This window comes from Carassius carassius, chromosome 25, assembly GCF_963082965.1.
Source record: "Carassius carassius chromosome 25, fCarCar2.1, whole genome shotgun sequence".
NCBI lineage: Eukaryota > Metazoa > Chordata > Actinopteri > Cypriniformes > Cyprinidae > Carassius > Carassius carassius.
The window spans coordinates 13,955,524-13,967,928 of NC_081779.1; the positions used below are offsets into that span (position 1 = coordinate 13,955,524).

At 37.3% G+C, this 12,405-nt stretch overlaps 1 protein-coding gene across 1 annotated transcript in view; it reads right to left on the bottom strand.

The window, feature by feature from the left end:
- Window positions 1–193: 193 nt before the first annotated feature.
- The window catches only part of LOC132104262 (transcriptional repressor p66-beta-like), a 36,356-nt gene continuing 24,144 nt past the window's right edge, over window positions 194–12,405 (bottom strand). Inside the window, exons 3-11 of the mRNA XM_059509595.1 lie at window positions 8,863–8,992; window positions 8,618–8,749; window positions 5,645–5,773; window positions 5,117–5,287; window positions 3,495–3,849; window positions 2,977–3,179; window positions 1,959–2,069; window positions 1,581–1,782; window positions 194–411 (exon numbers count right to left, since the gene is read on the bottom strand). Of these exons, the coding sequence (XP_059365578.1) occupies window positions 275–411; window positions 1,581–1,782; window positions 1,959–2,069; window positions 2,977–3,179; window positions 3,495–3,849; window positions 5,117–5,287; window positions 5,645–5,773; window positions 8,618–8,749; window positions 8,863–8,992 (1,570 nt within the window). The 3' untranslated portion in view covers window positions 194–274. The remainder of the gene's footprint in view (window positions 412–1,580; window positions 1,783–1,958; window positions 2,070–2,976; window positions 3,180–3,494; window positions 3,850–5,116; window positions 5,288–5,644; window positions 5,774–8,617; window positions 8,750–8,862; window positions 8,993–12,405) is intronic.

A 12,405-nucleotide genomic window follows, 5' to 3' on the forward strand; every position in this document is an offset into this window, starting at 1 on the left:
TAGCAATAACAACAGCAATAATAAGTCGAGATAACAATAAAGAGCTTTGCTATAGTAGGAAACCGAAGTTTGAGATGCACTGACAGTCTGGTGTTTATAGTCTGACTGATTGAGCTGTTCTTATGGGTTAGTTGGGTAGGCACACGGACAGGCACTGCATGCGATGGGGTGATGGTGTGCGTGTATGTGTTAAGGGTGGGGGGGGTTGGTGTTCTGATGTAGAACAGAGGGGTGGTGGGGCGTCCGAAAGGGGGATCTGCAGTCCCGTCAGGGCTCATTTCTGCCCGGTGATGGACTGGGATATGGAGCGTGGGGGAATCATGTCGAGCAGATACTCCCGCTGACGGTCCGCTAGGCTGGATGCCTTGTGGCCCCCAATGGCTCCCGGATTTAGATAAGCAATATTCAGACCTGCGATGGAGGACAAAAATAGGGAGGGGGGTTGAGAGGGCGGGAAAGTTCAGGGAAATAAGAAAAGAAAGAAAGACAAAGTTTAAAAATGGTCAAAACTTCAAGAACAACAAAAACATATTCTAACTTCTAATCAAATTCCAACAATCAAGCCAGAACATAAAAATAAAATACAACAAAATAAGGGAGGAAAATTAATACAAATAAAATTATATACAAATTTTTTGATAAATACAATTAAAATTCAATTGAAATAAGAAGTAAATTACATTAAATTGAATAAAAAAATAATAATTGTTAATATATTTTGTATATTCAATGGCTCCCAAACACACTTGGACACTTTTGGATGCTAAAGTCAAAATTTAAATAATCTTACAAGTAGAAAAATAAATCAATATTAAAATTCAGGCTCTCAGGCAATTATGATTTCGAACCTAATTAGTTACACAATGTGGCAATTAATTGCACATCACATTTGGCTCAGGAATCACCCCCAAAAGAAAAATTTAAGTCATTATTGTGTTAAACGAGAAAAGGTTCAAATAGATAAAAAAAAAAAAAAAGTTGCTTTAGAGAGAAATTTTCTTTTTTCTTTTTTGTGGTGAACTATCCCTTTTATTATTTAAAAGGGGTGGGACGGGTGTGTTAATAATTTTAACTTGTTTTTTTCCATAACTAATTAACTAAATTAACAGCCCTAATGAAAATAAATAACCGATAAGTACATTGTTAAACGAGGGGAATCTTCAAAGAAAGGATGTTAGACATTCACTAACTTTTATTAAATTAACTTTATTAACTTAACTTTATTAATCCTTTTTTCATGATACTAAAACTCTATTAAGCATTATCTCCAGCCATCGTTCAAATGAAGAGAGTGTTGAATTTCACTGCTCTATAATAATTCTACATCCTGAAATCTGCCTAGTGTTGACCCGTTTTATCATAAAACATTTTTTGGCATATTACTTCTCTGGTAATTTTATTCTAATCAGTCTACTTGGGGTCCAATAGTATGTTAAGAACTGCATAATTAATGAGTTGAGACTGGACTCCAGGTGTGGATGAATGTCAGTTTAACAAAATGTGATTTTATTCGCCGTGCTGTTTTAAAAACATGTAGTTAAGGTATGCTGTGTGTTCCTAATCAAACTGCATCATCTTACCAGGGATGTTGTAGATCTGCCTGCGGCTGTCATGCTGAGCCCGACTGCTGCTGCTGGTACTGCTGCTGCTGCCACAGCGCTTGCTTGTCATATCCAGCAGCCCACTGGCCACTGAGAGCTGGGAGGCCTGGGCGAAGTTAGAGAGGACACCTCGTGCTGAGCTGGACAAACCCCGCTGTAGAGCGGCCTGTGGCTGGGGAGTCTAAAAGAGAAAACGAGAAGATAGAAAATCAGCGTTGAATTTCATGGCACCTCTTTGTGCCATTAAACTCATTAAAATCTGTGATTAGCTGAAGGGCCAGAATAAAACAGCCATTTCAAAATCCATAAAAATGGTCTCAAGAGATCCCATTATTTGTACACAATGAGAGTGTGCACCTGTCGAAGGGCATGGTGTCGGATCAAGGTCTCCGCTTTGCTCACGCTGGGGACAGTCTGGGCGGAGCTGGGGGACAGAGCGGCCTGCTGCTGCAACCTCTGCTCTATTTCCTGAATGGACAGAGACAGAGAAATAAAGTCAACATTATAGCAATTACAGAAACTACAAGCTAGCAATGTCAGTAACAAGTCAGTACTACTACTACCACATCTACTACTAATAATAGCCGTATCGATAGTATCCGTATCGAAGCTGATTATTAGCCTGCTAGAACTGGTTTGGTTTTTGAGAGACTGACGCGGCTGTTTGATTGGTGAGCGCACTGTGCTTAATCCATTCATTTGTATCATATCGTAGCCTAAGGTTTAAAGCATTTTAAACGTATACAAATAGAACGTGTATGATGTATTATTATAGGTGATATTACTCTTGCAAAGCTCTGATTTCTGAGAGATGCACGGAGAGACAACAGCAATGCAGTGTTTGATTTGCGCTCTTTTCACTCAAAGTTTACATTCATTCACTTCACACTCGTGACTTTAGAGGTCTGTGTATAATATTGCGCTGATCCCCTGGCTCATCTGTTATCTAGCAAACTCCGGACTGTGCCAGCTTCAGCCGAGTATTCAGGCAGAATTATTCTGAATTTATTTGTCTGTTATTCATTTTTGAAACCATTATCCGTGCCATTCCGAATAAGGAATTCGGCTTCAGGCACACCCCTAATTATTACATTACATATTTTAATTTTACATGCAACATAGATAATGTCATAGAAAGTAACAGCTACACGCAATTTTGTAATCCTAAAATTTACGTCGTACTTGCAAACTCTTTGTACGCATTATGGTTAATGCACGCTCGACTAGTCGATTGTTTCCGACAGTGGTTGTAGTAGTCGATCACTCAACTAGTCTATGCAAGACCTAGTGTATACAGAGAATCATCAAGCTTAATTTCATCATTCAAATTTTGCTATCCTGACAACTATCAGCAGTGAAATGAGAACTGACTGACCTGTTCTTGCTGCAGAGCCTTAACGAAAGCGTTCTTGAGCCTATTGGTGTGCTCAGCCTTCAAAGCCTTCTTCTGATTGGACGTCATGCACTGCTCACAGAGGATGCGACCACTTTTCTCCTGCTTCCAGTGAGGGGTGAAGTCAGTCCTGCACTGGGCACAGAAGAACGGCTCCATGTGTTGCAGTGACCCCCGCATTTTACCTGAGCAACAGTAAAAGCAGAAAACAGTTAAATGATCGAGTAGAATTATATGTGAATTATATGTGAGGTCTACAATATATCAACTGAAACTGCAATATGGACTTATGTGATTATTAAACTACATTCATTTTAAGGTCAAGTTTGAATGGTTTCCACTTGTGTGTTTTGCCTTTTTGATATTTTAGTACTGATCTCTGATCTCTCTTTAGTACTGAGCTGATTTTAGAGCAAATCGCAATATGATTTTTTGGCCATATTGCGCAGCCCTACTGTCCAAGTTGTTTTTGTAGTGTGGTTTGTTCCTCTTGCTCCTACCCTGACTATCAATGACGCTCTGCACGACTTCCTCCAGCCCCACCATGTAGATGAACTCAGAGTTGGCAGCAGAGGGCAGGAAGTGCAGCAGGGGCGCTGGAGGTTTAGGAGGCGGTATCTCCAGCAGGGTCTTCTCCAGCTGCTTGCGGAGGGCCAGTTTAGCGGCTGCTTGGCTGCTGGCCTGGTCATTCAGAGAAGCGACGCTGGAGGAAAGGGTAGAGGGGCTGACAGCACCAACCCCACTCACTCCCACCCCGACACCAGCTGCTCCCGCTGCCTGCATGTGTGCCAGGTTCATGTAGATAGCCGAGGATGAGCCTGAACGCTGCGAGACCCCCACCTGCTGGCTGGCAGCCTGCATTACACAAAGCAAAAAATCAGCAACAGACATAATCCATTTTTATGAATGATTCATGTTGCGGCTGGGTGATATATTGAATACACCACATATTCAATATGATTTTGTTGGAGATATAAAACTAAACATCACAGTGAATATTGCTGTGATTTAATGCACAATTTGTATTTGGCTAGTAAGTCAAAGGAACACTCAACTTTTTTTTTAGGCTCATTTTCCAACTCCCCTAGAGTTAAACAGTTGAGTTTTCCGTTTTCGAATACATTCAGCCGATCTCCGGGTCTGGCGGAAGCACTTTTAGCTTAGCTTAGCATAGATCATTGAATCTGATTAGACCGTTAGCATCTCGCTCGGAAATGACCAAAGTGTTTCTATATTTTTCCTATATAAAACTTGACTCTTCTGTAGTTACATCATGTACTAAGACCAATATGGCTAGGAACTCTAGGGGAGTTGGAAAATTAGCCTATTTTCAAAAAAAGTGGAGTGTTCCTTTAAGGCCTGTTCCAGTTGGCATGTTTTATGCACCATCCTAAAGAAGGGGTATTTAAAATGATTTAAATTATATTTTAACAATTTAAACCTCACAAAGAAAAAAAAAGGATCAACGTTTTCAAACTGTGAATTTGAAAAAAAAAAAAAAACTTTATACAAAAGTTACAAATTACTCAGAAGTATGTGCATTCCTTTTCAAACACTTCAAAATGTTACAGCAAAGAACATTTTATAAAAAAAAATAATAATAATAACAACAATATATATATATACACATACATTATACATATATATATATACATATATACACATACATATACATACATATATATATATATATATATATATATATATATATATATATAAACATTAATAATTGTAAAATATGTACGGTTTTAAATTGTAATATATTTTTAAAATATGATTTATTCCAGTGATGGCAAGCTATTCATCACTTAATTATTCAGTAGAATTTCTTTTTTTTTTACCATTAAACATATAAACATTTTATCAAAAGATTGAAAACATATTTTGCTATATAGCCTAGCACTAGTTCATGAATTCAGTCGTTTGAAATAAGCCAGTAATAAATGGATTTAACAAAGTATAAATGTGTCACGTGAACTTTAGAAGAAAAAAACAAACAAAAAAAACGGATTAAACAAAGTATAAATGTGTCACGTGAACTTTAGAAGAAAAAAAAAAGACAAATTGCAGCGAGAAAACCCACAAAACAAATTAGGACTAATGAGTTTGAACTTGACGGTACCTGCTGATAGCTGACTGTGTTTCCCAAACCACCTGTGGAGGAGCGGCCCATGCCAGGCTTGGAGGGCACTCTCTGACCCTGAAGCTGGGCAGGATTGGGTGCAATAACCCGCTGTGACATCATCATTGGGGGCAAAGATGCATTGGCAGCAGACCTGATTACTGTGTGGCCCTGAGGTGGAGAAAGAAAAACACATACAGTTATTAATAACTTTGCAATGCACTGTATGACCACTAGATGCCAGCAGACACTGTATATCAGATTGTACACTGTGGACATCAAATGCTTTGTTTGCACAGATGGACCGTAATTAAAAATGGTAACTGGTACCAATCTATACAGTTATGCTGATCTTAAGGCGCTGCTCCCATGGCAACCAACAGCAGGCTCTAACATGTTCAGTCTAATGTGTACAACAAAATAAGGAGAATCCATGTGCATTATGATTGTTCATAAAATCCTCAATGCATTTAGAAAAAAAACAAAAGAATTATGCTTATATTTAGAAAGGCATAAAACCCCATGTACCTGTGCAGTGCGCATACTCTGAGGCTCAGATGAGTGCATGCCAGGCCGCACAGGAAGTTTCCCGAGCCCCTGTGAACTGTGCATGGGTGACGGCTGCACTGATGACGGGGCATTCTGGACCACTGGCACCTGAAAAGAGAAAAATGAGAAATCAGAGTTCTTCTATCAAAAACTCATATTGTACAGAGTTTCAATATTACTTAAAACAACAACAGTAACCCCCCACAATGTAGTAGAGGGACTCAAGCGCCATTTCTTTCAGTTAAAGCTGCTGTGCGATTTCCACCAATTGAAAAAAAAAAAAAAAAAAAAAAAGGTATTGTTTGGGATTTTGCTGATTGTTAGTTTTTTTTTTTTTTTGATCCAAGCACTTCCCCATACTTCATTGCATTGCCTGTCCCAAACTCATTTGGCTGTTTCTGATTGGCTTTTTTAATAAAGTCTCGTGATGTCACACACATTTGTGACTTCTAACACCTATTTCACAAATTATGACAGGTAGAAGATATATTTTAATGCATTTAATGCATAAAACGTACCAAACAAATGATAAGCCTATTCATCTATCGTGGAATTTTACATGGTAAGGCATTTCAAGGAACATAATACATGAATCAAATAAGAATTTTAAAATGTATTATTAATACTATGCATTCCCAAAAACAGTGATTTAACAGGTATAACAACAACATCGATTATAATAAAACTAAATTCTGAAGCCAATAATACTGTAATTAATAATACAATAATATAAATGAATGAATATATTAACACTATTACATTATTATATGCCTCTGTATTTTTTGGTACTTCTTGTTACTATTTCACCCAAAATTAAGCAAATCAAATTTTCATCTTCCAGTTTAAGAGTAAGCTAACATTGTTCATGCAGAGTGGGACATCAAATGCAAGTGAGTGTTTATGGGTTGTTCCTGTATCTAGACAAGACACTGAGTTGAGAAGCAATGATAAAACATCTCAATGCCACAGTACATGGACAAACATTACACAGAGCTGTGATATGGTATCTGTGAGGTTATGGCTGCCCGTCTCGCTCCCGGTTACCCTATTTCACCCCCACTAGCACTTAACGTCCTTTCAACAATATAATGATTTACCTCGACAGTTTTCCCTGGCATTAATATAACACTCTGCTGGACACGAGGGGAGGTTATTTTGCTTGGTGCTAAAACAGTGAAGGTGAACATGCTATACAAAAGGAGCCGCAGTGTAGATGTGGAGTACGAATACAGGCAGATTTACAGCATACAACACTGCAACATTCAGTCATTGCTGAATTTTATTTCAAGTGCAGTTACAGCTAATATGCAGAGACAAATATGAGAAAGCCAATCACAGGCTGATTTCATAGAAATTGGAAGTGAAAGAGTACAGTAAAATTCTAACCGGAGGATGCTAAAAGTACAAATACTTCACTTTAAGTTGATACCAAAATAAAACTAAATAAATTTGTTATAAGAGAAGTATTTCTACTGTGATGTGATTTTGTAATGAAACATAATATTAAGAAGTCATAGCTTATGAATGTTAACTAATTCATACTGCTTCATAATTTGCTTGGATCACCAAGTCATGTGACCTAATTAATATTCATAAGCCATTCCTTTGACACTATAGTAGAATTTTAGTTGCTGTTTGAATTAAACTCTTACACACACACGTTTGTTTTTGTGAAAAGTGGGGACATCCCATAGGCGTAATGGTTTTTATTCTGTACAAACTGTATATTCTATCGCCCTTCACCAACCCTACACCTAACCCTAACAGGAAACTTTGTGCATTTTTTCTTTCTCAAAAAAACTCATTCTGTATGATTTATAAGCGTTTTGAAAAATGGGGACATGGGTTATGTCCTCATAAATCACCCTCTCCTTGTAATACCCGTGTCATACCCATGTCATTATACAGAGTTGTGTCCTGATATGTCACAAAAACAAGAGCACACACACACACACACACACACACACACACACACACACACACACACACACAGTTGTTCGTGTTTTGCATCACCACTGTTCAAAGGTTTGGGGTCTGTAAGATTAAGTCTCTCATGCTCACTAAAACACGAAGTTTGATACCAGTATACAAAATATCTTAACATATTATTTTAAAAATGTTTTTAAAAATGTTAATAGTTTTTTTTTATGCAATTTATTCCTGTGATGGCAAAGCAAATTTTTCAGCAGCCATTACTCCACTCTTCAGTGTCACATATACATGTAAAACACTGATTTGGTGCTAAAGAAATATTAGTCTTAGAAATAGAAATATTAGTTATATTAGTCTTATTATTACTATTATTATTATTGATAATGTTGATTGTTTAATATTGTTGTAGAAACCATGATACATTTTTTAATAGAAAGTTATTTAAAAAAAAAAATCTGAAAGGCACTGAATTAAAACTTAGTTAGCTGTAGTCTAGATGACAATAAACAAGCCTGTGCAATTCTACACCAGAAGTACAAAATAAGATCCCTTCCATTAAAAAAAATAAACTAAGCTGTTTACAGAGGCAGCTTCAGCTGATGGACATCGCATTCTATTTCTGACACACTGCAGCTACTCCATCCACTTTATTCTGCCCATCCATCTGAAATAATACGATTTAATTTACAAAAGTCCTGTGCATGATTTGATTACCATGCATTTTATATCCAAATAACTTCCTGTCAGTGATATGCCAGCTTTTGATGTCTCTGGTCTCTTAAAGGAAGTGCTACCTGCCTGATCTGCATTGAGCTACTGTAACTGCATACTACACTAAACGTGCACAGCGGTATGGTAGGTATGAGGCTGAGATGTTTTCTCAATTCCAAAAGGTCTCTAATATGCCTGTTCATCCGATAAATAGAATAAAAATTCCCAACTGACAGAGTGTAGAGTTACTGGCCCAGCTGGCATCAAGTGTAGAGTACATGGAGGTACAGGAGAGTGTACGGTTCTGACCTTTTGCACCACGTTCTCCTTCTGCATCTGACTCTGTCTCAGTTTCTTCAAGAGCACCAGCTTGGCCTCCTCCAGCCTGAGCTCCTCTCGGAGAGCTTTGATCATCTGCTGCCGCTCGTCGCCAGTCTTTCCCTGTAGAACAAACAAACACGCAAGAGGTCAGCAAACAGGTTCACGAGACTCACTGAAAGGGTTTAATGATGGGTAACCAACAATAGATCTGATTCCTCCATGGTATACTGCACCTTAAACATCTCCAGGTTGGCCTGATGCTGTTTCTCCTCAGGGTGAGGCGTGCTCCGGGGGCTGGACGCCTCGTTGTCTGATAAAATGATAACGTCTGGCGATGGAGTGCATCGCTCCCGAACTATTTCACTATGATGAGCACAATTAGAGGAATTTTTAGGGGCACTTTAAATACTCATTTTTAAGGGAGTCGAGATGAAAAACAAGGCCTAGCAACATCTGCAGGATAAAATCATTAAATAATTAAATTGAACACACACAAAAAAAAATCATTCAGGGCTCCAGGCCGATTCGATGATCGATGATATGTGACTATTCAAATCGGTTGAGATGCTAAACAAATCATGATTCAATTGGAGTAGGAGTTTATTTGAGTGCATCTCTGAGGGGAATTGACTATCTTTAGAAAAGTTTACGTGGTATTTTCTTCTCATTTTGCCTCTGAACAATGCATATTAACAAAGACTATAGAATACCGCAGACGTGTCACTCGTTTAGTTTTGAATGGGGAAAAATGCAACGCTCAATATGACCACTCAATCGCAGGAAGCTCCGCATTCTGAATGAAAGATTGCTAATTGATAAAGTCAGCATGTCACTGCAGCTGCCGTTAGAAGTCCCCACTGCTATAAAAACAGCTAGCGTTTAGAGACGTGCGCTCAGGACTGCGCATGCGCACTGGCTGATCTTAAATGCTATTTGTGGAAAAGAAACATTTATTGTTGTCAGATTTCACTGGTGATTTCAAATATGAAATTTAATCGTAAGCGTATAGTAAACAGTTTTGGAGAATTTGATGTTTCCTCGTACAAAGAGATAAGAGTTGCACTTGCATGGCCGAGAGGCATTTTAAAGATGGCCGCCAAGTGACATGACTTGTCTTAAAAGGACTTTAATGCTGTGTCTGAAATCGCTCACTCATTCACTAATCCCTATCTAGTGTATGGCAGTTGAGTTCACTATATCAGGAAGGAGTGAACAAATAAATAAGTAAACGATTCGGACAGTGACGTATAGCCTACACTGCACGTGAGACTTGGAGCTGTTGCAAAAACATCGCCATATGTACTTTTATATTACATGAACCTAATTTTAGAAAATAATACTAATAGCAAAAATACTCAAAATTACTTTATATTGCAGTTATACATACCTCCGCGTCAGCTTTGTGGTTTCATCGATGGTATATAATTATTATTTTTTTTTATAATGCTTTTATTTTCATAATCATTAAATGCTATTAAAATAACGTACTGAGAACAAAAATAAACACACATAAACACGTTCAGAAATTATGTATTTATTATTTTTAGTATCTTGACACTCGCTCAAGCAGCGTTTTGAGCTCAGATAAGATGGTTGTAGAGCGTCCTCAGGCGACCGTTAATTTTACTTCAGAATACACTACCTGTTATTAACGAAAAAATTTAAATTATCCACCAAATTATCATCATTTTTGTAAGTTAACAACGATGCCACCTCAGTAAATTAGTCAAATATTAGTTATTGCCTACATAACATTTTAATATAATGTAGGAAAAAACGTTAAAACAGAAATAATAAAGATGTAAACTTCATCTCTCATTCAAACGCGCTCTCTTCCGCTCTCGCTTCCAGCTTTGACACTATTCCGCACTGGATTTTGGGATATAGTGCTTCAGCGAGTGTACATCGGTTGTACACTCGAAATCAGAATGAATTGTGGGTAAAAAGTAGTGGACAAATGTAGGGAATGAAGTAGTTCACTCAGAATTCAGACAGCACTCCAAATTGGCTGACACCCCATATAGTGCACTATACAGTGGATAGGGACCGGTTTCGGACACAGCATAATATTAAAGTAGTGTTCATAAGCGCAGCTCTGCTTGGTTTACAGCAGTAACCCAGGAAACACTGTATCATGGCTGTTCATTCAGCTCGTCTGCTGTTTAGTTTAATTTAGTATAGTTTCACAAAACTAAAGTCAGACCATTCTGTTTTTGCTTCAAATTTCAAATCAGTCTAATTTAGATTAAAAACTACTCCTGCTGCATTTTGTTTGGCTCATGATTAAAATCCAGTGGTTGGCTCTAGTTGTAAAAAATGGAAAGAGCACAGACAAAGCCTTAGTTTGTACATATTAAGAGATTTGTTTTGTGTAACTTGACTTCTTTGATTTGGAGTTTGTTTCAAGTTATATTTCAATTTCACAAAGAAACGTGCAGCAATAGTCTTATAAAACACCACCAATCTCATTTTGTAAAAACGAATTGTGAGAAAATCGAATGGTGAAATCAAAATCGTGAATCGAATCATGAGTTGAATCATTACATCCCTACTGACTAATAAGCTTACGGACACTGAATGGTTATTCTGAGGTAAATGATTGTTGTGAGGCATTATTTACAAGCTTTAAACATTGTGCGCAGTGTGAATGAGCGATTACATGAGACATTTCAGTACGTTTTCTGTAACCGCTCTTATAATATACTTTGTCATCCATTCATGTTTATTTTGTATTATAATAGTAAAGAGAAAGATATAATGGGTTCACGCATCGATAACGATATTGTTAATGTCCACACAGCAGACAGCTTTACCTGTTGTAGTTTGTTCAAGTCAATAGACACTGCTTTTCTGCACTTTTATGTCGCATGTCTCAGTCATTTTCGATTTCTCTCGTGCTGCACAACTGGAGCTGCTTTTAGCAAGAGTGCCATCAATGCTGGTGTTCGGCAGCGATGAGGACTGTTTTTCCACGTAAACTTTGATGCGCATCGTTTCCATTTATTACGTGAACATAAAAGATGTGATCTCAAAACAATCAGGAACAAGTCATTACAAGTAATAACGTAAATTTATATAGTCACCAGTGGCGATCTCAGCAAAAATATCATTCGCAAATTAAAATTTTTGGTAGGAAATGATGCAGTCTGGAGCCCTGCGTTACTTGTTAACTGAAATAAAATATAAAAATGTTTTATTTCAGCTAGCTGCCAAGACAGTATTCCCATTTAAATTTAGTTTATCCTGAGGTACTAAAATAACTAAAACTGAAATGAAAATAAACTATATATACTAAAAAAAAAAAAACAGAATAAAACAAAACAAAACAAAATTATTAAAACTTGAAGATTAAAGAGTTAGTTCACCCGAGAATGAAAATTTGTCCATCTTCTACTCACCCTCGAAGCATCCAAGGTGTAAGTGGGTTTCCTCTTTCAGAATAATCACGTCTTCTGAACAGTTAGCAACAAACACCCGCTTACCCCCATTGAAAGGCTTGGAAGAGCAAGGACAGTTTTTAATATAACTTTGTGACTTTCCTCTTTCAGAATAATCCAATCATACACCTAGGATGCTTTGAGGGCGAGTAGAAGATGGACGAATTTTCATTCTCGGGTGAACTAACCCTTTAAAATGACAATTACAATATAGAAATGAAAAACGATTTAAAACATTAATGAAAACTACAACAATATATTAATAATACTAAAATAACACTGTTTCTGAATAACATTACATTAAAATGATTTGTTGTAGAGTAAGCAGAACCAAAATAC